General features: G+C 42.2%; 1 protein-coding gene across 1 annotated transcript; it reads right to left on the bottom strand.

Annotated features, from left to right (window-relative positions):
* Positions 1–13,061: 13,061 nt before the first annotated feature.
* LOC138592453 (protocadherin-17-like) lies at positions 13,062–27,484 on the bottom strand. The gene is made up of 4 exons (XM_069663266.1): positions 24,659–27,484; positions 23,452–23,510; positions 23,127–23,296; positions 13,062–14,323 (listed from the first exon to the last, which is right to left on the bottom strand). Exons 1-4 carry the CDS (start codon positions 27,125–27,127, stop codon positions 13,746–13,748), a joined length of 3,276 nt encoding a protein of 1,091 aa, XP_069519367.1. The 5' UTR covers positions 27,128–27,484; the 3' UTR covers positions 13,062–13,745.
* Positions 27,485–27,687: the final 203 nt, after the last annotated feature.

Below are 27,687 nucleotides of genomic sequence, written 5' to 3'. Positions count from 1 at the left end.
AGAGAGAGAGAGACACTGAGACGGACAGAGAGAGAGAGGGAGGGAGGAAGTAATGAGTGTTATGAACAGACAATAAATCTAACACCGTGCAAATTGAATGGAAATATGCTTCCACAGGAACATCAAGTCTATGATTATTATAGTCAACTCTGATGCTGTGATTCTGTCTTATTTTTTCCCCTCACACTGTTCCCTTTTGAAATTGCTGTTAATGTCCCCCCCTCCCACCCCCCACTATGCAGCGCTCAGGCCAGGTAACACAGAAAACAGCTGGTGCAAGCGTGGCTGACAGAAGCATGCTCACACTGATTAAATTGCAATCGATTTCTGCAAAATGTCAGGAAACGCCAGGGTCTAGTGCCATTTAATGTGCGTCAGATGAGAGCTGAAGGTAAGGGTCTGTGTTATCACTCATATGTCACAGAATGTGAGGAATGACAGGGGGGGGTGCCAGGGGTTTAATTGGCGTTAACACTGGTGGTGTAGAGCGCCGGGCTGAGTCTCGGCGGCGATGCCCAGTCAATGCGAGTCAAGAGAAGCACCCAACAGGCTTTGAAAGGAAGCAGTTATATTTACTTACTGAGATGGATTTGGGGGTATTTTTTTTTATAAAGCCGTACAAGTGTCTGGAGAGGGTTTGGGAGGCATGAAGTTCAAAAGAAATAAAAACAGAAAACAATATATTGAGTCCACACAAATCAGAATCAGTCAACACTGCCGCTCTCCTGAGCCGGAGGAATCCTCCGCTGATAAAAAGTGATTTTGTTGACTAATAAAACAGCCTATGATCAATAATGCCTGTGAATTGCTTTTGTTGGGTAAGGCGCCACTCGACCCGAGTAAATACAATCATGCAAAATAGCCTCTCTATGTCTGTTGGCTTTCTAGGAGCTCCATATGTGTGCTTCCTCTGTGCAGGAGCAAACATAAACTCACATTTCACTGTAACAAAAAAAACAACGTGTGCGCAAAACAAATAAAGAGCAAAATGACAAAGCAATTGAGTTAAAATGTTCCAGCTGACAAAAGCCATAAATACTAATTAGCGCAGTAATTGACCAGGAGGGCACCGTCAACCTGCTCAGTTTAAGGTTTCAAAGACATGAGAAGATTATTCTTTTGGATTACCTAAATGGCTTTGCAGAGAAAAAGCCATTAATCAAAGGCACCCTCTGGTCAGGAAAAAAGCCCCATAGAAAATATCTGAAACCTTCTCATTTCAGCGCAGAGATTTCTGGCAAAGCTATAAAAGCGCAGTGTCATGAATGACTGGCCCCACTCCAAACCCATTAATGATGCCATGATTGAACTCTCATTCACAGAATAACCCAAGACACTCCAAATGTCACATCAGGTTTGTCAGCAAAAGGTTGTTCTGACACAGCAAGGTCACACACTGGAGATGCGGTCTCTGTGTCGCTTGTTAACTTTTTGACTTCCTGAGTAAGCGTGGCGATGCACTGGAGCATGATTTAGGCAAATGATAGACAGCAGGTGCACACACAGACGCAGGCACACAAAAACCTGGACTTTTGATCATCCTGACCCTTAATTATAATTTCCAGTGCACATAAAGTTGACAGAACCTGAGTGAGGGTGCATCTTGGCTCATTTACTGCTGTCGAACAGGAGGAGCTTTGACAGAAAGGCTGCACTGAAACCATAGACTGTATATAAAAGTGGGCGTGGCCACAGTGATGTCACTGATTGTTTGTGAATCCGGCTTTTTAAGCCCGAGTTTGGCTATGTGACCCTCGCCATCTTGTTTCTTTGGAACCAGAAGTGACCTTATTTGGACGACAGGGTGGAAACGCGTTGTTTAGTTTCTGTCCTGGGTCAGAGGTCACAGTGCAAGCTACTTGTCAATCACAGGTAGCCCCGCCCCAAGCAAACCAAGCTTTATCATCGATTTTTGTCAAATTGGGGGTGGGGTTATTATGCAAATTTTAAGCTTCATATTTCACTCTGTGATACCTGTGGAGTAGCTTAGCACAATCTCCAGTTAAAAAAATCACTCTGGTGCTCTGTGCAGGCCCTCATACAGCCTCTGCCAGAAACGACGTCAGCTCTGTCCCTTTAAGAAACCCCGCCCCTACAAGCCTGCTTTCTTCTGATTGGCCAGCTCTTTGTGACGTCTCAAAGTGCAGTGTGCAGAAAAAACTGTGTGCAACCTGGCGTTCACAGCAGCCTGCAGACTGAGCTGAGAAGCCTGAGGATTACACCAACATACTTTTACCGACAGATTTGAAACTTCACCCACTTTAGTCTGGACATCCAACATTGTAACATTATATATATGTCTTAATATGTGGAGCAGCATAACACCTCCTTTTAGATTTACAAAATATCAACAAGTGGAGCCCCCCCCCTGCTGGCCGTTAAGAGGAATGCAGGTTTAAGGCACTACCATATTTGCTTCCCTTTTGAAACCTGCATATATCCTACACCTACATATCCACGTCATATATATAGTGTGTGACAAAAACACTCAAATGAAAGCATCAAACTCTTCCTCCTCAGCATCAATCTCATCAAAGACAATGAATCTATTTCCCTCGACACTTTCTCATCACGGTCATATGAGTTTCCTGATGATCAGTTACTCTCTCCCTCTACCAGCAGTTCTGTGTTTCATTCATGTAAAACACTCTCCGATGGATGTCGTCCTCCTTTGAATCGACGGGGGGGGGGATCTCCAAAAATTCCCACAAGTAGCACGACAGATAAATAAAATAAAACTCGTCTCACACGTCAGATAATTTATTCTCCTTCTGTTCCCTCTGTGTTTTTTTCCCTTCCTCCTCTCCACACGGGGTTGGAAATGCAAACCAAATGAAGTTTCCTCCTAATTCGTTACACAACAACACAGAGGATTACCATGTTATCATAAATGTATATGTTGTGTGAGAGCGATAGGCCGATACTGCTCGTATGTGATAATTGTGAGGTTGAGAAGCGGTGAGAGTCGTGAGCGAGGTGGTGTGGGCGGATGAGAGGATGAATTAGATGTGGAGGAAGGTGTTTTGTGTATTATTTTGCATATTTGTCTGTCAGGTGTATTAACATGTCGGTGCCATTATGCGTGAATGGAATGGGAAGCTAAAAACTATATGATGTCTTTCTATGAGTTCATTGTAGCTCGAGGCTTCAGTCCCTGTCCACTTCCTGTTTTGATATTCCTTTAAATTCTCTATAATTCAGCTCTACACTGTTTGTCAGAAGATACAGCGTTATTACTGTAGTTTTCTTCCTCTGAAATGGCCAATTTCCCCTTGCACTGCAGAGCTGATTCCTATCAGTTTTCAGCCCGGGGAAGGTGAAGTAAGGCAAGAGTTTCTGGCATCAGCGTGCTATCAAAGCCTTTGCAGAGAAGCAGTTGTTGAATGTCGACAAAATAATTTGCCTTTTTATAAAAGTTCTGGGAAGGGGAGGTGATCAAGCCTCAGCGGAAAGTGCAATGCTAAATTTAGCTTAGCATATTGGAGAGAGAAAACATTATCATATTACAGCTCCAGTGTTGTGGAGCCGAGGCCGGGAGAACAAAGGCCGGCGTGGATGAAGGGTTGAGACATCTGCACTCTATGCAAAACTGCCCTAAGATAAAGTTCTTACAGTGTCTGTCAGGAGTCAGGAGTGAAACTCCCACATGCTGTAAGGGTCTTCTCTGCTCCCTTTTATTTCCTTCAGCCTGAGAAAAACAGCGCCGTCCTGAAAGTGAGGAGATATCGCTGTCCCCACAAGTCCTTTCTCCTGCTGTATTTTAAAGATGACACTCAATTCAGGTGTCACTTCCAACCATTGTCGCTCTATTTTATGCCAAGTTTTCTTTTAGCTCGATTATTCCGCCGCCGTGGTTTCCTCTCCTTCCTCACTTACTATTCCTGTGCTACACATTTATTTGACCTCATGACGCGTTTCCCGTCAAGGTCAAAGAGAAACGTTTATGAGAAGGAGGAGGGGGGGGGGAAGCAACAAAGTAGTACTTTAGAGCATTCACATCCGTCTCTAATCTCCCTTCTCAAGATGACGGAGGAAAAGGATCGCACATGACGGAAAAGTCTTTATAATGGATTGGAGGAGAGAGGGAAAAAAAGATGACGAGAGCCCACGCAATCACTCCACCCTCTGGTGCAAGAACTAAATCCCCAAAGGAAACTCCTCATAAACATTCAGTTTGTTCAAGGCTGCTCAAAATGTGTTCAGTTTCTCATTTATTGTACCTCGGGTGCATATCCAGCCGAGCGCTGTGGTAGCATGTCGACCAATCAGAAATCCTGGAAGCGGGTTTGCTGCCTCTGCCATGGCTGTAATAATTTCCAACCCCTCTGACATGCCTTCCAGTTTATTTAACACAGATAAATTATACATTAAATTAAGTGAATATTAAATTAATTTGATTTGGGTTTAATCAGCGACATGATTTGTTTGTTTGGATCAGCGGGGAGGTTCATAGAGCGGCTGGATTGCGAGATTTAAACGTCATGCTGGATGGTTACGTTTCATATCCCTCACTAAAGGGAGAAAAAATAAGGGATCAAGGGAATGTAAATGCTCCCTCACCTCATCTAAGCCAGAATGAAACTCCACTTTGGCTGCCATTTTCAGCCACACGTGGAGTTTTCAGGAAAGGGAAGAGTGAAAAGAACACATTTGCCTTCATAAATTGCATGAAATCCTGCCAGGGATTTGGTGATAAGGATTCAGGGCTTGGAGAGAGGCGCGCAGTCTGTCGGGGAGGCTTTCGCTTGATGCCATTAAAACTTGTTTTATCTGCAGTAAAATAAATGACTTTGAGGAGGTAGATGAGGTTATTACAGTCAGAACAATTAGAGTCATGGTGTGTTTTTGTTTTTTTCCTTTCTGGGTCAGATACCGCGTCCTTGTTGCAGACAGGCCGCAATGAGAATTGAAATGAGAGTGGATTGGACGGGGCGGCATTGCATCAGAGTCTAATGTGGAGTCTACAGTCTGTGCCAGTTAAAGCATGCAGGTTTGAAATGGAGATGCTCTTCGTTTAACTCTCGCTGCCTCTGTTTTTCTTGGCTTTGCTCAAACTTTTAGATAAACAGAAAACAGACCTCACATGATCTGTCTTCTGGAAGCCTGACAGCGTAATTATTTCCCCAAACTGAATATTTGCGAAACTTAATTGAAGAATGTTGCATTTTAGCGCGACAAATTCTGGGCAGGAGAGCAGCCAGATGGACAAGAAGCAGAGCTGTCAGAGATGGATCTCACTGTAGTGGCGCAGCTCTGGGGTCAATATTGCAAACAGTGTTTCGTCTCCAACACAAACAGTTTTGATCCGAGGGCTCCCACTGATCCAAACATTTACTCATCCAGATTTACTTGCAGTTATTGCCTGAAAAGACAAAGTAGGCCTTTGCCCAGCAGAGTGTGGATGCTGTTGAAAGATGTGCCAGATGATTGATGACTTAACGTTTGACACGTCTGTCTGTTATCTCGCTTTTTGATTGTGTTTTATTGCTTTCATTCAGTGCCCCTGCTGACATGTACTTAACATTCAGGTCAACTTTGAGACCTTTTTAACCTCTAATCAGCATAGATGTATCGCCATGCACGGGCTGAGGTTTCTGACTTTAATTATGGACTATTATTATCATTGTGGGATGAACACAGAGGTCACTAAATCTCCGCAAATTGGCCCTTGCAGTTCTCCCTTTGTTCTCAGCTTAGAGTAATGTTCTTCATGAGGTTACGCAGAGCGAAGCATCTTTCAATCTTACAATTTACAATTATCTGCGTGCACTCACAGCTCAACAGTGTGTACGGTTTAAAGTTGTGGGGGAGAAAAAAAAGAATGGAACGGAGCAGAAAACCCTGAATGAAAGGACGTTTACTGTCCATTTATAGATACATGCAAGGGCATGTAGGCTTTTAACAGAACGCTCATCCGTCCTCATCGTTTTGGTTTGCCTTTCAGGAGGTATAGTGATGATGAACAGGATTGTGAAGAGAGATATAATACCACTGCATGCAATTAGATTCAGACCCATGCAAGAGCTGAAAATGGATGATTTCCCAGGGGGTTGTGCTAATCCACTCAAGTGCCATGGCACCTTGTCATGCACTTCTTTAAACAAATCGTATTTTTATCTTGGCGTAAGGTCATGCTATTTACATGCATATCTGCCGCTGCCAAAATTATTAGAGTTGGCATTACTTCTTAAAGCATTATAGTCTGTTCTGGCCTGAAGTGTACCTCAACTGGGCTTTCATAATGGATCCATCGCACATCTATAAACGCTCTGCGATCGAGGAACAACGGCGCCGTGGGACGTCCGTGTCAAGTCGGTGGGTTTCAAAATTGCATTGTAGTTGATAAATTCATCTCGCAAGACGGCTTCATCAGGTGGCTGCAGGTGTAATGAAAACACTGGAACATTCACACACACACTCGTGCATAAAGTCAAGTGTTTATTTTGTGTCATTATAATGATAAACTAATATATGAGCGGTGCCATCGAATGACCCGGCTGCTGGGTCAACATATCGCTGTACCTCGTCTATAACTGTTCATATAGACAAAGCTCTCATTATGAGGTTAAGAGGCTTGGCTTGCTGTCATATTTACCCGACTCTCACAGCTTTATGGTTAACCTACTTTTCCTCATTCAAGGAGGGAGGGAAGAGGGGGGTGGCTGGCAGCTGCTTTTCTTACTTGTATGCCAACGGACGGATCTATCCGTGGGGGAAACACCACGATAGGTGGATAAAGATATTCTCTTAAATGCTTTATTGATGACGACACTGCGTCTCATTTGAAAGGGGGTATGAAAGTTTCATTGAAACAGCTTAACCTATGTACCCGAGCCAAGATTAAAGATTAGCATGCACCAAAAGAAAAGGAGCAACCAGTGAACCTGAAACGTCTGCTGCTGATTTGTAACCAACAGATGTCTGACACTTCATTTTCAGTCACGATGAGGCTGCATTCAACATTTATCGATCGATCTGCGTAATACAATGATAAAACCGCCGGCTTAGTCATCCCTACCTTAATAAACATTCTTCCTCAAGCATTTCAGAGGAGCAGAAAATGTGGCAAACAATGAAATGGAAAAATCCATACGTAGCATGTTTAAACAGACAAACAATAAAAACATCAAAATAGCCAATTATTGCAAAACACTGCTCTTCTGCAGGACGCTGCTTGTTTTGTTTAGGACGGTACAAGAAAAGGCAGGAATTATTTAGGATCCAGTGCTAATTTGGAGGTTGGAAACGTAATAACAGAACGATCAATATGATGAATTATTAGTGCGTTATAATAACAGAAGTGAGAAAACTATAAACTTGCGTGAGATAGGTTCAAACGAGGTTAAATCTCTTTTGCATACATTTCAGTTTCAGAGGCTCCGACATCTTACTCTGAAAGGCTCTGCACAGGCGTTTCCAGTTATTTCGGTGCAGCAGACCTCTGTTGGGCTTGGACCTTTTCTGGGAATTATCCAAGGTCCCCAAACTGGGTGCGCTAATATTCATAAAGGTGTAAATTGACTGACCCTAACAGGTGCAATAAAGCTGACAGCAGAGTGAGAGAGATGTCAGCTGAGCACTCGTCTCTGCACACACCCACACAGTCCTCCGGCGAGTGTTTAATCAGCCAAAATGCGAATGTGAAAACACCTGGGTGGACTGGGGGTATGTAAGGGCTTTAATGTCAGGGAAGCTGCTGCAAACTTTGAAAATCTAAAAAAACACCTGATGGTTTTTCTGGCTTATTTTTTTGTCTTGTGGGATTCTGACATTTGTCATGAAAGCATTTTCAGCGTCTCAAATCAAGGATTTTAGAGTGTTTTGGAGATGCAAAATAGAGAGGTTTTGTACAGTCACAATGCAGCACAATGATGAGTAACTCCCTGTGAGCTGTGACATTGTACATCAAGAATTCTAAGAAAGTTGATTTAGAAAATGAAGTTAATTTGATGGGAAATTTGCGGCCGCCTGCAGAAAAATATGCAAACTACTTGTTCAGGTCAATGCTTATGTAGTTAAGTCATGCAAACTTTCAAAAACGAACCCACACTGGAAACCGCCTCCAACCAGGGTGGCTGTATTATTAGCTGTGGAGATAACATACAGTAAATGTTAATGAGAAATCTCCTCTTAACAGCTATACAAAATGTACCATTCAGTGTGCTGCATACAGAAGCTTTCTCACAGCCTTACCTGTACTGTTCCCTTCACAGCGTGACCAGCTGAATAGTGCGGAGGCCTGTTGTGTCTGAAAAGCCCAAGGATGGTGCATGACACTTAATCGGCCATCCTATTCAACATCTAGCGTTTTTGTCAGACAGACAGGTTTCACTGTGTATTGATTCAATAAACTGTCTATCGATTCTAAAAGGCCGGCCATGTTTTTATACTGTCTAGTGTCGTCTCGCTCTCTGTCTCCCCTTTAAATATTCCATCTTATTTGTGATGGCAGACAAAAGCACTTAAAGGGTGAAGCTTTTTAGACGCAGGACTTTTGAGCGTATGACAGAGCGCATTAGCTTTTCCACTTTATGCAGATACTGGCCCACTTTGTCACTAAAAAGGCGTGTAGAGGACTATTTTTGCCTGATTCAAAGTGTGGAAAGTGTGTCATGACCCAGTAACACATAGCGAAACCTGTGTGAAGTCCTGCCGGATCAGTCCCTCATGCTATATCCCTCTCCTGGCGTGAAACATCAATCATGATTGACAGATTGCCGCGCATTTGAACTGCTCCCACAGGAGAATGCCATAAGTAACACCTTTTTAACAAGCACTCAAAATAAAATGTCTGTGTTGTCTGGATTTTTTCTGTCAACCGGGGTCAATAAAAGGAGTGTTAATTCCTGTGGGTCTAAATAAAACTAAATGCAGTCAGCATTGTCACACGGCTTTGAAAAAGAGAGCAGAACAATGTTTAAAAGGACAGTGTTTTGCAAAAGGCTCCCAGACTGCCCTGTCAAGTCTGTCTACAGACACAAAGGGAAAATAAATTGTGAAAGTGCACTGGCTTCAGCACATGAATATCTTACAGCGCTACTTTGAATCCAAATTAAGGAAATCATTACCAAAAAGTGAAAGATGGCATTTAGATTTATTTCCTTGCCACTGTGCTCAGTAGAAATTTAACAGCACATTAATCAATTTGGTTAACTTATTTTTCTGTGTGTTTTCAGGAGGCTTTCGCAATCCTGTCCTTTGACCAGTGTGCTCTTAGTTTAGTCATTTGACAGCTCCATTTTCTTAGTGAAAAGAAATTCTTTTATAATCCATCACCAATGCAACCAAGATAAATGGCTACAACAAAGAGACAGTGCAAAATAGCTGTGTCTTAATATAACACAATGCTCAGTATTTCTCCAGTACTTTAACCTATAAGGGTTGGTAAGATCTGGCATGCTTAACATGTGGCTAATAGGCTTATATTGTCTTAAAAGCTTGTAAGTTGCTTCATTAAATCTGATAAACCAGTGTGCTATATGAGCTAATAAACGGTTAGCTACCTGTATGCTGTGGTCTAAAACTGTAAAAGAGGTTTTAATATCTTAAATAATAGTTTGACATTTTTGAAAATGTGTTAATCTGCTTTCTTGCTGAGCAAAGATTGATACCACTCTTATCTGTATGCTAATTTAAAGCTAGCTAGCTTCCAGCGTCTAATAGGTTAATATTGTCTTAAAGCTTATAATTCGCCTTATAAAATCTGATAAAACAATGCGCTGTATGAGCTAATAAACGATTGGCCTCTATTAATACCTCTATGCAGTGGGCTAAAACTGTAACAAAAAAAAACGGTTTTAATATCTTAAATAATAGTTTGACATTTTGGAATGTTTTGGAATGTGTTTATTTGCCATCTTTCTGAGTTTTAGATGAAAAGATTGATAGTTGACTAGTTAGCTTCCAACGTCTAATAGGCCAATAGTGTCTTAAAAGCTTTTGCCCAATAAAATCCGATACACAAATGTGCTATATGAGCTAACAAACGATTAACTACCTCTATTTAATCTCTTAAATAATAGTTTGACATTTTAGAAACTGTGTCACTCTGCCTTCTTGCCGAGCTTTAGATTGATACCACTCTATGTCTATATGCTCATTTAAAGCTAGCGCCCAATTAGCTTTGTTAAGCACAGGCTAGAAACACAAACAGCTGGCTCTGTTTACACAAAATGTGACACCCACAACTCTTTTTGACACTTTTAAACAAATAAAATATGCTGTGATAATTGGTGAGCAGTGTTAGAAACGTTTTTCTCCCTGTTAACAGTATTTGTGACAACCTAAGCTAGCATGAAGCTCCTTGGGGCTTCATAGCCAATTTAGCTAACGTACAGATATGAGAGTGGTGTCAATCTTCTCCTGCTACTCCTGCCAGGAAAGTGAAAAAACAAACATTCTTTTAATCAAGTTTCAAATCAATTAATTAATAAACTGTTATTCACATTTCATTTGTGTCATCTTTTGGATCGTGTTCTATCAAGACACCTGATAACTTTGTGTGACAATTGTGTGAAAAGGGAGAATGGCAAAGGTTCACACGACTATAAGTGTTTCTAGCACACTTTAAATTCTTTCATTAAAAAAGGAATGTTTGCATTAATTCATTACTGCATGAATTAATTCACAGAGTGTATTATACAAAGTCATTCTCAGTGTCACCTCTTCAACATTAAATTCAGAGGCGTCACATTTACATTACCTAATTGGGTACAGTTTTAGCTTTTAATGTGCAAGTTTGTTTTCTACGTTTTAAACAAATATGCAAATAAACCGAGCAGCAGCATTTTAATATTGTTGCCCTTAAGGCACGCATGCTGTGTTCAATGACATCGCTCAGTTCAAATGAAAACTGCACTCTCAATATTGTTTGTGTGTTGTGTTCACTATTGTTTCCCCACCAACAGTTCTCAGCCAAGTGGAACCATCTCTTATAGCATTTGGTGGAGGTGGAAGACAAGCTCTTAATCGGCTGTGTTATTGAATTATTGAATTAAAAGCTTAAGTACTCAGGGTGAGCATGTCAATTTTTCACAACTGAATGGTACACTGCTCATTCCATTTTCATCTGAATAGATCATTTGTGTATGTAAAATGTAGAAGAATGGAGGTATTACACAGATCACTTTCATTGTCTGTAATTCCCTTTCAGTGTGACTGTAATCATTTTGAGAGACAAGTCATATTCATCCAACACGGCATGCTAGTCCTTAATCTGCATGCAGCTCCCCTCCACAACATTGCACTTTTTTTGTCGAGCAGCTGTACAGTAGTACAGTGTTAATTAAGAAAGGGTTTGCTTCAAAGCAAATGTTGCATAATTATGGCAGAAGTGGAAGTTTAACCTGTTTTATATCCGTGTGATGTAAAACAATGATATAGTGTTAAGAAATTGGCAGCGTAAGTGTCGCAGCAAACGGTTCAACCCTTTTCTACTTGACATTCTGCTCACCTGTCTTCATCCCCCGTGTTCTGAAACCCTGGGACTGATACAGATAAAATGATGTGATGTTTCTGTCTGTATTTCAATGGGATGAGTTGCTGTGACCCACGCAATCTCCCTCTCAAAGAGTATTTCAACTTATGCAGATGAGCTCATCAGAGCTGCCTGCTGAGATGAGACATCTAGGTCTGGAATTGTGTCAATACCAGCACCAAAACAAATGCAAATCAAAATCCAAATTAATGTGTTTTCCCCGAGGAGAAACTGAGTCGTACTTATAGTCAGCTCTCAGTAGATGACAGGATTCTGTTATCCAGAGCGCATGAAAAACAAGGCGTTCTCAAACCGCTCACCGAGCTGGGGTACAAAAGTCAGCGTCTCCAGATGGAGAAACTAAACTAAACTAAGCAAAAAGAAACGGGAGACTTTTTTGTGATTGTTTTACAGATGAAAAACAGAAAGCACTTCTACATATGCAGGATTCCTAGCTTTAGTGATCTATCTCTGTAAACATACACCCATGTTTGTACTTAATCTTTCTATATAGACAATGCCAAGCAGATGCAGTGGATATGCTCCCGGTTTTATAAGTAGTGTTACAGTGGTCACGGCGTCATTTATGTTCCTGTCTTTCTGCCTGCACACATAAAAAGCAGCCAGGTTTAAAGAAAGTGATTACGTTTGCAAAGAAATAAGAAAATGGATGTGTTGCAGCGGTTAAGGCTGCTCTAATATGTCTCTGGACCGTGGCCTTCTGTAACTACACCTACCCTTTCTGCATTTGAATGAACAGTAAATACCACACTGTGCATATAAAGAGGAGATTTGCACATGCACTTCTCTATATCTCATTATGGAAAGAGTAAATGATTGACACTTTTACCCCTCTGTGAAGAGGCAATGAATTCCCACAGATTAAACACCAATATCTCCTAACCTTGGAATATCTTCAGAGAGGATACTGTATTTGTATCTGTTGTAATATTCCCTTTTTTCTCTTTATTTGTTGTAACCTTCAATGCACTATTTGTTCAATCGTTTGCTGCTCCAGTGACCCACTTCGCCCCACAGGGATCATTAAAATTTCATTTAACTAATCAAAGAATTCATTGCCAAAAGTCCTCGCTTGTTGCAAGCTGAATGTTAACGTTTCCCTTTTTTCATGTCCCGTCATTTGTCGGACACATTCATGAATATTCCTACAATCACAAGTAGACATCAGCTGACAGCCGCTGTGAGGACTGTGAATTTGAGAGAGCGAGAAGCATGAGTTATTTATAATATATATGTAAGCATTGAGCAGAGGAAGTCATCTTCTGTTGGGTGCACTAACACACAGTGCCTGATTTTATTTGCGTTTTTAAATAGAAATAGCTGTGTAAAACGTGGATAGTGACTCTCTTCTGAAGTTCCCCTATAGAAGGATCTAGACTACAGCTAGATTACATGTGCTGGTATACAGGTTACAGCTAACGTTGGCACAGTTGATGAGTCGCTAGTGGCTTTTGTCATTAACACGTATTAAGCACCTTGTACACATTAATGCACTTCTCCGACATAGACACATGACAGCTTTAGTTGCAGTTGTCACCACTCAAAAAGAATTGCCTTCCATGAGCACAGTGTATACAAATTTAATAAAATACACAACAAGTACAGTAGCCCACATTCACGTGTAAGCTCAGCTTATTTTCACATAAACTGCAGAGGACGACAATAAAATTACAAATACATTCTTAAAAAACTGTTTTTAGAGGAACCTTCGATGGTTTTATGAAAAGGGACGTTCCCTGTCGCACCACCATTTTCACAGTTCCTAAGACACTTCACTTTTTGTATTTAACGTCACTGATATGTATTTCAGTTTCCTGTGATATTCAAAGAGATGTTCCTTATACACTAAATGGAGACAGAGAGCTTCACTGTACAAAAGCAGACAGGACTCAATAGCTTAACAGTAGCAATTTCTTCAACAGCCTCACAAAATTGGAGCTTGAAATGTGTAAAATACAGACATCTAAATTGACAGGTACAGTACACCATGGAAACACTTGAAGTCAGGTAAGCATTGATTTCCCCCCCAAACCTTCACAGCAGTCAAGGACACATATTTCACCGAAACACAACAAGTCACAAACTCAAAAAAAAAAACATACAAAGCAGATGGTTTTTGGTTATACAATGCGTGTCTGAATACCTCTGTGGGTGAAAAAGAAACCTCCTCCTGGTCATTATTCTGTGATATCATCATCACACCTCTGGCAGGTGAGAGCGAGCGAGCGAGCGGGGATCATGTGACCTGTCAGTTGCCAGAGTCCCGCGGGTCGAGGGCACACTCTGACCCCCCGCACTCCTGGCTGATGACGGAGCTGTGAATGAGGCTGCTCGACAGGGACTTCGGTCTGAGCTCGCAGGTCAGGTAGGAGGGCTCCTCCAATTCGGTGTGCAGCGGGGAGCACTGGCCATCTGGAGGGCCATAGGCACTGCTGTCTGAGCCCCCCTCCCTCTCCTCTTTGGACTCTTGGCTGGCCAAGTCCAGGGGCAAACTACTCTTGGTGGGACTACTGGACGCAGATGGACTCTCCTGTAGCGGTGGGCTCAGCGCACGCTGCGATTTTAAGTAAGGTTTGACATTGGCCACGAGGATTGTACTGTCCCGCTGTTCCTTTCCAAACGTGCTGAGCGTTTTTCTGCTGCTGCAGCTGATGGTGCCATAAATCTCTGTCTCTACCATGGCATCCATTCCCACAGGGATGAAAAGGTTGGTGCGATTATCGGCGCTGTCTGCTTGGCTTCCTACCCGTAACTTTGGCATCCAGCATCTGTCAGAATGTCCCAGTGCACGACATTCATCGGTGCAGTGGACTGATTTGTCTTGCTCTGCAAAAACAGTTAAACATTTGTTATTGGACCCTGCTGGGGTAAGAATAAACAAGCCAGAAGACAATGTAGATGGCATTTTGAAGGATGAGCAACAATAATAAAACACTCCAACAAACACAAATTCAAGTACTATTCTTAAAATCTTACAACCAACGAATACATCATATGTGATAGAAGTTTTTAAGTATGCTTCACTGGAATCTTTCAAATTAAAACCAGGACCAGCAGCCTGCTGCAACAGCTTGTTTGAAGGTTCAAATTATGCAAGTTACTGTGGAAAATACCTCCACAATGCAACCTGAAACAACAACGTCACACAATAATTAACATGCAATAATGTTCATTTTGCTTCGTGCTTGTCAACACATATAGCCAACGACTAATTAATCCTCTCCATGAAACCTCTGCTCGGCGAAACAACCTGTGTAGGAGTTTCCTGGAAAACATCATCTGGTGCAGAGGAAGTGATGCGTTTGTCATTTCCAGCAGTTTGTGCGGACCACACAGAAAAACATCTGTGGAATTTGCATGTCATATATTTATCATTTGTAATCAGAAAGTGGTGAGAAATTCTATAGTTGGACAATAGTTAGAGCTCATTATTGTTGTCAATGCATGGGTGTCGATTTCCTACATGGAAAGTATCTAAAAAAGAAACTATAAGACGTGTGAAAAGTAAAGAATGAAGGTGAAATTGGACCTTTCGCAGCACAAACTCTTTAGTTTGACCTTTAGTAATTTTTCTAATTACTTTAAAGCAGTCTGGTGCTTTCTCAGCAGCTCATTTGCATGCGGCCAATTTTGCATTTCACTTCTTATTAGGGGACGTATATTGTGACCTGCCCTTGCCACAAGAGGACCTTGTTGACTGTAATTGCTGGTCAACTGTTTCTTCATGCAGGAAGGAAATAAACAACTACTCCGGGATCTGTTGAAACATAAATGCTTAGGTGAAAAAAATTGGCAAGAGTGATGAACAGTGAGCTTTAGATGCTATGGAAGGATCGGTTGTTTACGTCCCATGATGCAATAAAAAATGCAACCTCTTTTTCCTGACAGCATATTCCGGGCTCAAGTTGTTGTCTGATTATTTCATGACTGTTGTATCTGCAGCTGAATGAGTTGATGCCGAACACAGAGCCAAACGCCACAGGACTGTACAACATGTGCGAGTGACTGTGTATTAGTGTCAGTCACAAAAAAAGTGGAGCAATGGGAAAAGGATCTATCTTTTGCACCGTTACTCAGTCTTTTACATTTCACACCACATCCACCCTGGACATGAAGTAAGCACACTGGGAGCGACACGCAGAATGGGCCAATTTTTTATGGTGTTATGATGCAGAAGGTTTCTCCTTTTTTTTCTGCAGCCATTACACTCCGCTAACAAAATTAATTTGACACTGATGCATGGAGGTATTTTGCATGCAGTGGCATGAAGCGAAATGTCAAACATGTCCTTGTAAATTGGGGGTAAATGACAGTTTTCGTTCATTTGTTATACATGAAAGCCAAACAGCGATGTCATTTGTTGAAGTATAAATTTAATCTTGGTGATGTTCTGACGACTGATTTAACTTTAATATAATAAATGTGTTTTCTTTGCCGCCACTGCCACAGGGTCCCAATGTAATCCTTTACTATAGATAAGCAAACATATTGAAATAACGCCCCCTGAATGGAATCAGAGTTGGGTATTTCTGACAAGCTATGGTTGACAAACTAGAAATGAAGAATGAGCCGGGGAAAGCACTCAAAGTCGGATACACACATCTCCTCCTCTACGTGCGTGTCTCCCATCGCAGTGAAATATTACAGCAGAAAAATATAAAAAATTCGGGATACAATCCTCCTCTCTCGTAAATCCATCACCTTCTCCAACGGGAACCAAAAAGTCCAACCGAAACTTGCTTCTGGAAATGAACACAACATTTCTTCCAATCACAATATGGCTCAATACTTCACTAATCAGCTCTCATAACTTTGTTCTATTAATAAGGCCTCTGTGTTTGCTCAGAAGCCATTCAGTGATATCAAAGAGTGACTAACTGTGAATGAGGCACTTGATCTTGTTTTGAAACTTGGCCCTGATGAGGATGAGAATATTAGCCTGGAACAAGGGGGAGCTCCACGAGACGTGATTCTTTCCTCGAAGAGGTGGGGAGATCCTCGCGTTCAAAGGAAACGCAGCCTCTTTCTCCGTGCACCAGCCTCGCCAAGTTTGCTGGAGGATGCACGAATCCAAGGGGGAGGTTTCAGACAAAGGAAGAAGAAGAAGAAGAAGAAGAAGAAGAAGAAAAACACAAGATACCGTCTCTGGCTCCTCAGCCCCAAAGACATTTGAGAACTAGCACCACACATGCAACGCGTTTTGCAAAGTACACGCCGCCACCACCATCACACACTGCTGCTCAAGTCCATGAACGCCCACCAACACACCCACACACACACATGCAGTCTGAGGACAAAATGGAAGTGTTAATTATTCTTTGACTGGAAGGATATTTAACATGTTTAACGGGGCTGTTAATCTGATGTAACTGTTTTAGAGGTTTTATAGCAAAGAATTCTTATGTTAAAGGGGACATTTTTCCTAAAGAACAACATATAGACTAAAGTAGTCCCTCTGAATCATCACTTATGAGGCAAAAGAAACACGTGGCTGTGTTTTTATCTGCCCCATGCCTCTCTTTTCTTATTTTTCTGTGCTCTGGGAAACTCTGGGTGTCAAACTTTGGGTAAATAACAGCATGCAGGGTGTGAGGACAGGACTGTGTGTAAAGACAGAGCGACTAGGTGTAAGATCGTAAACATGCATCCAAGAGGAAGCAACTGGTGTCATTGCACCGGAGGGGGAGGCTTATTATGAATGCTGTGTTAAAGGGCCAGTTCGCTGATTTTCAACATCAGTCCTATCATGCTGTATCATGGGGAGATAATGCCATTAGGGTAGGAAAAAATGCAATTTCGCTCTGCGCCTCACTTCTTTGCTATCCGCTTCTCCTGTGGACCCTGGAAAACCTCTGCCAGACTACATTAAACACGTCATCTGGCGAAGGCCAGGGAGCTTGCTAAACTACACTTCCTCAATCAATGTCATCAAAATCGTCAGGTTTGAAATGTAGACTGCAGACCTGACTACGATCCACCGGTATATTCTTGTTGTATTTCGGGTTCTGTACTGCTCTGAGCCGTTGCCTGCAGCAAAACTGTAGTATTTCACTCCAGCGCCTCTCGCTGGGCCGTTCCTTTCAGAGGGAGAAGCGCAATGCACGCTGGGTGTTGTATTTTTTACGACTTTCTCCACAGCTATGGCACCAATTTCAAATATTATTGCTTCTATCGATTACAGAGAACACTGTTTGACTGACAGTGGCTTTTCTAGGGGCGTATTGCTCCTTTAAAAACTCTCAAATTAAAGACTTATGAATAATTCATTCAGTAATCTGCTCTAAATTTATCAATTTTAGTTTCGAGCACTGGAAAATGATGCTACAAGTCGATATTTTTACCTCTGCATTTACAGCTTGTACTTCATTATAGTTAGTTTGAAACATCATATCTGCTTACACATTCCAATCAGATAGTGTCTATGCACTCATCCGGGGAATCACCGGAAGTTGACAGACATTACTGCGGTGGCGTCTCCCTACAACATCTGTACATTCGAATGCAAGCTGTCCTCAGAAGTGAACAATTTTCTACATTTACTTTTACTTTCTATGTAACTGTACTTTCAACAACCATACAACGGACATCAGGAAGAACCTGTGGAGTTAAACAGCTGCTCTAACAGTCATGACAAACTTTAACTTGCACAATACACAAGCATTAACGTCATGAAGAGTCCCACTGTATGAGACCGGACACTTTACATATCCACTGGCTGCACAGAGGACTAAGATATTTTTCACAAGTGAATTGAGAATATTATAATTAATATATTTCGTTCCTCTCTGAGTGACCTGTAGATGTATGTTGTTGTTAATCGCCAGGCGCTTATTAAAATGATCTCGTATAACGTTCCTCTACTAGATAGTTAGCATAATCAAGTAAGAGCTGCATGTAATCATACAGAGCAGCTGCATCAGCAGAAAAATAGAAAATACGCGCTGAATGAATATCTATTAAAAACATATTTGCCAGTGCAGTTTGTGAAGATTAAGTGCAGCTGTTAGTTGCTCAAGTTAAAGATACAATCTCAAACATTTCAGTTACTTGAGCGCCACCCACTGGCAATAAGCAGTAATTACAGGAGCACATTTCACAATTTAACCAGACGTCTACGGCTGGCTCCCTTTGTCATGGTTCTAACTCTTGATTGTCCTCACTTTCCTTTTTCATCTGAGAGTTGAATTTGTTTCCTTTTCTTTCCGCGAATGTCGCCACAGACACCTAGTCTGTAATAACACTATATACTGCAAATGCAAAGGCTTTCATCAGTGGGCCATAGGCTCAATCACCATTGTGTTACCTCATTCGGTGATAGATAGTGACTTAACAGATATTTACCTTTTACCTTTAACTAGCTAGCAGAATAATTTTACATTACACAGCACTTCATCACAAATATGTGGCAGATGGTCGATTTTTCTCTGTTTCTCCATTATGTAATCAGGCTGTTGTTGTAACCGATGTCTAATATGTTTAATCTAAATAATGTTAAGATCGCCAGACTAAGGTACATTCATTAGTAACGAGAGGCAGCTGTCTAACATCTTCAATCCAACTAAATGCTGCCATCACAAGCCCCTTAGTCAGGCAGTAATGGCGGCTCCACAAGATGGCAGCATGCACAAATCGGTCGCTGGATTAGTCTATGCCATAGATTGTATAAAAAGATAGATGACATGACAGCTCCCTAAAAGTGAAGCCAAAACATTTCAAGTGCCCCCTGCTGACCGGTTGCAGTATAGGTCATAAAGCCCGCCTCCTCCATGTTAACAGATGGGACATTAGGCAAACTATAAAATCAAAATACACGTCAAATAAAATATTCTCAAACATAGTTTCTGTCATTATAGTTAGTTCTTATTATGCTGATTTATGTCCAAGTGTTCATTTTTCTGACAAGTTTATTTTTAATTAGTTATTTGATGCTGTCAAAAGGATGATTGACAGCTCTGTTGACTCCTGCAGCCGATCTGTTCCGAGTTAGCAGAGTAGAGGAGGAACGGCGAGAGGGGACGTTACTAAAACAATCACTACAGAAGTTTCCACATCTGTGAACGTCTGCTTCAGACCAACACAAAGAAGCTGTTAAACATGCTGGCGTGCGCGATCTTTGCTGTTTTTTCGGTGAGTTAAGTGTGTGTTTTGGTAAGCGGAAGTGGCTACGGCGACTCCACCCGCCGATCTCTAAAACGTAGACTCTGGCTTAAAATGACATCACCATCGCAAGATGGCAGCGTCTATCACGGGGGGTATTTTGGCATCAATTCCATACAATGAGAGCAAATGGAATCCAACTATACATACAGTCATTGGTCTATACTCTTTTATCGCATCTTGTCTGGACATTTTCAAGACTTTGTAAGCTCATTTGTAGTGTGTGCCGGTTGTGTAAGTCTTTTTATGCTGTTTTTCTGTTGCACTCTTGGCGAGGTCTCTCGCGAGGACTTTTATCTTACATCAAAGAGATTCAAGTAAAAAAAGAAACATGTCTCAAAGCAAACATGACGTTTTTTAAAGGGTTTAAAACTAAATAAGATTGTAATTATGATCAAAATTAGATCTATCACGCTTTTAGTGTTATATTGAGCAGGTCAGGTGCTATGTCACCAACAGAGAAGTATGGTGATAGTTAAAGACTCAAGTTAAAGACTGCAATGTAATAACCGATCGGCTGCTCACTCAGTATTAAGTTTATGGTGCAATAAAATGTAACTGTGTCCATCTCCAGATGTTGGTAAAAAGCCATTTTAACTATTTGAACTTATGTGAACTTTCAATGTTACATTCAAAGCTCAAGTCTTTCTGCTGCTGTCTTTGTCAGGGCGAAGATCAAGAGAAAATACACATTTGGGTTCAAAATGCATTCTACATCAAAAGGGAGCGCTAAATGACGTCTTTGATACGGCAAAACTGCAACACAGACCCTGCACATTACAAGTCATACGCTTTGAAGCATCTACACCCAAAGATTACGGTTGTGCGGCCCATGCATTCGTGTTACTCCGTCTTTCTGCTGGCGCCACAGAGAAAAGTATTTTGTGAGACACGGATACATGAGGCCAGAACAATAAGCATAAGCAGGGAGAAGCAGGGAGATGCTGGATTCATTTCCATGGTACCTATCACTGCAGAGGAGCCAGCAGATGATGCTGATGCAAAGAGATGTATGTGCTTAGAAGGTTCAGCGAAAACACAGAAAGGTATTTTTGTCGTTTTGTTTTTTGTCTCGGTATGAATCAGAAGCAATTTGAGGAGCATGTCTGCAGCTTTTTGTAACATTTAATTCTTAGTGCATACAGGAAATGAACATTTGTAGTCCTTTTCCTGTTATAATTATGAACACAAGGTAGTTTTTTACAAAATGTATATTAAACGGTTGTAACTACATGCACCAATTTAAACAAATAAAGGTGTCACGCTGCTTTTAGTGGCTTTATAATTCATATTATTTCAAAATAATATGCAGGAGGAGGAGGATGAGGAAGTGAGGCTGCTTTCATCTATTGTGCCTGCCATTGGCTTTCCATTCCCATTCTCCATTTCATCACTGAATAAAAACTGTTAAATAATTGCTGTAAAATTACCGAGTTACACAATGGTGTTCTATAGTCCGGTGCATTTACATAGTCACATAATAGAATCATGACAAAGTGACAGAGTAGCTGTGATCTTACGGGCATCTGTGAATGGAACAATAACATGTTCTCAAAAAAACAAAGAGACTGCCTGCCCATTATAAATAGAATCAGAGAAAGCCTAGCAACATACCCACTGTGCATCTGGTGTCTGTGAGAGCGAATAAATATTCAGTGTGCATGATAGTGGAAGCTGCACAGGTGCATATATTACCTGTATCAAAGCAGCCGGGAGACTAGAGGGATGGTAAAGGTAAAGACATAAAAGCATTACTACTTAACCCACAAGCTTTTGTGTTGGTGCATTTGGAACAGAAAATTCTGTGGTGGCTCCATTTTGGATAATATCGCTATCGTGTCGGAATCTGCAAAACAGTGGCTTTGTTGTTCAATAAATGTACCTGTGTGTGTGTGTGTGTGTGTGTGTGTGAGCGAGAGACAGAGGAGTGTGTGGGTTGCAGGGTGATGTTTTTGTGTGATCAGGTCTGAGGCATTGTGCATAATGTAGATCTTCCATCTTGTAGTGAGCAGGCAGTGACACCATTTAATGCTCAACTGACCAACCCCGAGAGAGAAAACCATTTAACGTAACCACCTTGGCTTTTTAACTACATTTCCCACGTGCAAACAGGAAAAGCATTAGCAGGGAAAAAAACGATTAATATTAAAAGCAGTGCCTCACTTCTTTGCATTTCTCTTATCTTACAAATGCAGGTCTATAAATTAACTGTCAAAGTGAGCGTCAGCGGTGCACATGTAAATATTCTGTCTCGCATGTACAAAACATTGCTTTCAATATCCGTCCATTTGATTGGCCTTAGAACTTTCCCTGAATCAGATTCAAGAAATGTGCTGCAGAAAAAAAAATTGTGATTGAATTTACACCTCCCACGGAGTCAAGTTTGGTCTGCCATAATTTCTCATAGCACACTCGGGCAAAAAACACGCACACACAGACACACAAAAGTGAGACAGATAGAGAGGGAGAGATTCGCACATCCTACTGGCAGACTCAAGAGTGTTTCTATCTCTGCCCTCCTGAGCATGCCTCAAACAAACAGTTCAGAGCAATGTAAATGGTGTGGAAAGTACTGCATAGGGACCTTATGACCAGAGACGTTCTCCTCCAAACCTCACACAAGGAAATGAGAAACATCACTACTTCACTCGAGTCCCCCATTTCCTTTTATCTTACCAGGGAGAGTTGCTTTCATATTTCCAGTTTATGTCCACAATAGCTAAATATATCGGCTCCTATCAGGTCAGTCAGGTTGCAACAGTCTGACAATCATCTATGATTACACTCCTGGCAGCGCACATCGTTTCAGATTTGTGAAATAAAATTTAACATTTCTATTTTCAGTTGTAAGGCAGAAGCTCCACTGAAAACAGTGTAACCGCGGCAAAACCGATAATAACTGAGAAACCCTTTCCCAGCATAAGGTGGAAACATTCTGTCATGTTGAACCAGAAATACCTGTCATTTTGCACCGCAAGTGTCTATCATGCTTTCTTGTCTCTGTCGTTTTATTCAAGACATGCATGCAGTGAATCTGTGTTCAAATAATGACGTGATCAAAAGAGACACAGACTGGGGTGCACTTTGCCATGCATATGAGTTTGTTTGATGGCAAAGTCAGACAGAAGATGTTTGAACATTTTACCTTCAGCCAATGGACTCTTTTATCCTTTTAAACTACCATCTACCTTCCACTCTGGTGCCTTCATGTCATCTTTTGCAACACAGCTCAGGCTGTCTGCAATGTAAAGCGGTGCAAGATAACACTACTTACATGTAATAACAGCTAGAGTTTACCTGTTCCATGATAAATATTTGTCTGTGTTTGCTTTAACCAGGGGTTGTTGGACCTTTACTTAAACACAAGCGAGCTGCGTTTTATGTTCTATGTGCAAAGAGTGTGAACAATGTGTGGCACAAGAGTTAGTTGTAGGCATCTTCAGAATGTCAGGAAGAGAGTGCATCCACTCACCCTGCTCAAAAGGCTGCCCATTAACTGCTGTTGCTTTCATCTTGAGGGCCTCCCTTGCAGACGTGTCGCAGTGTGAGCCTTTATTAGTATCCTGGTCACTATCAGCCTGGTCACTATCACCATGGCCACTGTCTCGGAGGCTCGCTCGTTCTGCATCCTTAAATGTTGAGCTGCAGCAGAATAGAAGGAAGGGGAGAAAAAAAAACATGACTTGCCATTACCTCTGCGTGAGTGCTCCTGTTTGATAGCCACAGTCAGCTGCCTTGATACAAAGATGAAGAAGCTAAATGCACTGGTCAGGAAGCTTTTGGATAGAAGCTCTTACCTTTGAACAAATGGCTGCCTGCTGCCAGCATAATTGGGTTCTGAGGGGAAATTTTCGGTCTAGAAAATGAAAGGAAAATTACATTTTGCATTGTTAAAATTGTCATGCAATGTTCAACATTTAGCTTGAGTAACATAAGATTCAAGCAGACAGAAAAATGTGTGTTCTTGTCTGGCTTTCAGACCTTTATTGCAGCACCTGAAATATTTCACAAAAGCCAGGGAGCACCTGCCAGTGATAACGGCATGATAAGAGCAAATCTCCATTGTGACCATATGCGCCTCCTTGGCAAGGCAAAGGAGTAAAGCATTAGCCACTGTCATCAGCTTCCTTTTTCCCCTATCTTGAAAATAATGTGTGTTTGTGTTGATCACACCCACATACCCTAGTGACTGGTGACAGTGCCAGGCCTTGTCATCTGTGTTATCATCTCCAAATGAGACTGTCTGTGCGACTGTCCTATTTATTTACATCGTTTACAACAGATAATTCTGCCGTGCTAAACAGCACTACAAGCCCATGCTGTCAAATTAGCATGTTAGCTGGCGCGTGTATACAACCCTGCTATCTCTACACGGCGAGGCTGGACCCTATTAATGGCCTTATCGTGCCAACTTTGGATGCGGATGGGTGGATCTGGCCCATATTTGTGGGGAGCGAAAAATGCGATTGTGAGGTTATGCTGTGTGCATCTAGCTGTCTGGTGCACATTGGTTCAGTAATGTGATCGGACAAGCTGCTCAAACACCTGTCCAATCCCACATTTCAGGCAGGGTTTTGTTTTCACTCTATAGCAGTGGATCTGGCAGGGTCACAGCAGCCTTGTTCAAGACTCACACTGTTTGCATGTCTAACTGAGAGGACTCTCTCATTATGCACACCACCTGTACCATTTTGCAAGAGAAGAACACTTACTATGGAGCCATTTCTAAAAGGATTCTTGTTTCTCAAATGAAGACAGAAAGAGCTAATGCCATTAAAACAAATGAGTATATTTAAATACTAAGTTGCCATATCGTCCAGAGAATATATTATAGTGTCATAACGGAGAAAGAATAAGTGATAATAATGATGTCTGCCCACAGAGACAGAGTTTCCCTTTTTCAGTCGATTACTTTGCTTTTGTCAGATTTGTATGGCAAAGCAGCGGGCGCAGATAAGCCAGAATAAAGGGCAGATAAAGAATATAGTGCAGCATCCTCCTTACCTGTATCACTGACATCCTATTCGCTGGAGTGTCTGTGCTAAGCCCGGCAAAGCTGGAGTGGCAGCCTGCTCTGGGGACTGTCAGGCTGTTTGGGGTGGTTTTCAGGTACATGACCTCTGACCTGGGCAGCGTGAGTGGCAGAGGGCTCTGGTAGTCAAAACATATTGGTGATGTGATGAGCGAAGGGCTGCTCACCACGTTCATCCGGCTGGCAGAATCTCTCTCCTCCATCTCACTCTGCACCAGCATGATGTCACTCTTGTTGATCCTTTTCTTTTTGCCTTTCCCCACTGGAGGATTGGAGTACTCAGCCATGCGGCAGTTATAATTCCCAGCCTCCTTATCTTGATGCTTGGACTTGACAGCGATGGCGGTCATGACTGCTAAGAGCATGACAGAGATAATGCAGAGGGTAACTATGAGGGGCAGGGATACATCCCAGTGCTGCTGCTCCCCGCCTGTGCTGGAACCCCCTCCTGCCGCTGTCTCCGTGTTCGCCTTAATGATCAGCTTAGCCACGGCAGATAAGGGGGGCTTGCCATGGTCAGTTACCTTCACCACCAGCTCAACCACCGGGGCGACCTCTTCCCAAAGAGCGTGGGCAGTTCTGACCTCCCCTCCCACCGGATCCATCTCGAACAGGTGGTCGTCATTTCCTTCTGTGATCTCGTAGGTCAGGTGGCCACTCTCTCCATGGTCGTGGTCCACCGCTTTCACTGTAGCCACGATGTATCCAATACCTACGTTTCGAGGCACTGGGATTTCAGCTGTATCATTCAGCAGGAGGGGTAGGATGATAACTGGGAGATTGTCGTTGACGTCAAGGACATTAACCCTGACTGTAGAAGTGCTTTCCATGTGTGGGGATCCTCCATCTTTTGCTTGAACTTTGAACTCGAAGGATTTCGTCTGCTCGTAATTAAAAGACCTTGAGGCGTATATGGCTCCATTTGTGGGGTTAACGGAAACGTAGGTGTACACTGAAACATCTCCAATATGTGACGGCAGAATGGAGTAAGAAACTGTTCCATTTCTGCCCACATCTGGGTCATGGGCCAGAACGGAGCCCAAGTACTCCCCTGGGATGTTGTTCTCAGGCACCTGTAGCACGTACACTGTCTTTGTAAAGCGTGGTGCATTGTCGTTCTCGTCTAAAATCTTCACAGTAAACGACTTCGTGTAGTTCAAAGACGGGATACCATTATCTCTCGCCACGATTGTTACATTGTACTCATCCTTCATTTCCCTGTCCAGAGGCCTGTCTGTGAGCAGCGTGTAGAAATTATCATTGTTCTCCTGCAGTCTGAAGGGTACGTTTCCCAGCACCCTGCACTGGAGCTGACCGTTTCGCCCAGAATCTTTGTCCGTCACTCTGACAAGCGCTATGACGGATTCAGGAGGTGCGGCCTCGCTGATGGCTCCCTGCCGCACAGAAACAAAACTTATTACTGGCGAGTTGTCATTTTTGTCCAGCACTTTCACAGTTATTTTACAGTGGCCTGGTATCGGGTTGGGTCCAAGATCCTTAGCTTGTACGTCAAACTCTATGATCGGATTCTCTTCAAAGTCAATCTCTCCCTGGACCTTGATGACGCCAGTATTGGGGTCAATGGAGAACAGATCTTGGATTCTTTCAGATGCATATCCAGTAAAGGAATAAATCACTTGCCCGTTGCTTCCCTCATCTTGATCAGTGGCGTTTAAATCTATGAGCACTTTTCCAGGAGGTGAATTCTCCGCAATCTCAATCACATAGGAGGATTTTTCAAAAACCGGGCTGTTGTCATTCGAATCAGTCACTCTGACGTTAATTTGCATGGAGCCCGATCTCGGATACTCCCCTCCATCTATGGCTGTGAGCAGAAGGGTGTGATGACTCTGATCCTCCCTATCCAGAGGTCTCTGAACCACCAGCTCTGGATATATAGTCCCATCACCCCTCACTTTTAAATCCAGAGAGAATGTGTTGTAATCGTCTCTTGTGACCTGATAGGTCTTTATCCCATTTTCCCCAGAATCTGAGTCATGTGCAATAGTCAGAGGAAAGCGAGTCCCAGCAGCTGCGTTTTCAGAAATATCAATATTAACATGATCTGAGGGGAAACTGGGCGAGTTGTCATTTATGTCCTGTATATCAATCTTGATCATACATATTTCCTTGTCATTGGCAAACACCTCCATGGAGAGCTGGCACTTTGGGTTGCGCCTGCATAATGTCTCCCTGTCAATCCTTTGTTTGGTGAAGATAAGTCCACTCTCCGGGTCAACATCCACCAGATGTGGTGCAGAATTCTCCAGCACTCTGAAGTTGGATTTCTTCCCTCTCTCCATAGTCCCATATCCGGCTTCTTTTGCTATATTACCTATAACAGTGCCAGGTCCTTGCTCCTCTGGGACGGAATAATTGAGATTTTTCAATGTCAGGGCTTTAACCCACAGAAGAAAGAAAATGGGTACAGAGAGACGCATCCCTTCTACTGGATATGCGGTAGTGGCAGACAGAAAAAAAAAATCCTCGTTGACTTTCAACCTGTTGATTACGGCAAACCTAGAGGACTGAACCCACACAAGGCATGTGGTTGACGCCGATCCCTCTCTAATTGAGTATTAAATCGATTTGTGAATCGTTATTGCCTTTTTAATCGCTATTTTAACCTCTTTCACATGCCGTTCGGCTAAGATGAACTCTTTCTGTAAACAAAGATGACCGCCCGACGACACCTTGTGCATGAATTAAACATCAAATTCAACATAGTGTACTAAAAAAATGCTTTGTTTTCCCTCACGGCGAGACTTAATGAATAATCGATGACTATAAAGTATTAATATTCCCTCCTGCATCCAAGGTTAAAGCGTTTGAGTCTCTGTGGTGAAGGTTAGACCGGAGCTCACAAAAGCGCATTGCCCCCATGCGACATCTACACCTAGGCTACAGCAAATACTGACATGCCCGTTCAAAATGCAGCATTGTCCGATGTTACCATTCACCGTGCATTTACTTTTCCTCCTGTGCGGCACACTGTTGCATA

Source organism: Semicossyphus pulcher, unplaced genomic scaffold, assembly GCF_022749685.1.
Source record: "Semicossyphus pulcher isolate SPU_LCO1_2020_fin unplaced genomic scaffold, fSemPul1.0.p SCAF_15, whole genome shotgun sequence".
Taxonomy (NCBI): domain Eukaryota; kingdom Metazoa; phylum Chordata; class Actinopteri; order Labriformes; family Labridae; genus Semicossyphus; species Semicossyphus pulcher.
This window is presented reverse-complemented; position numbering and strand designations above follow the sequence as displayed.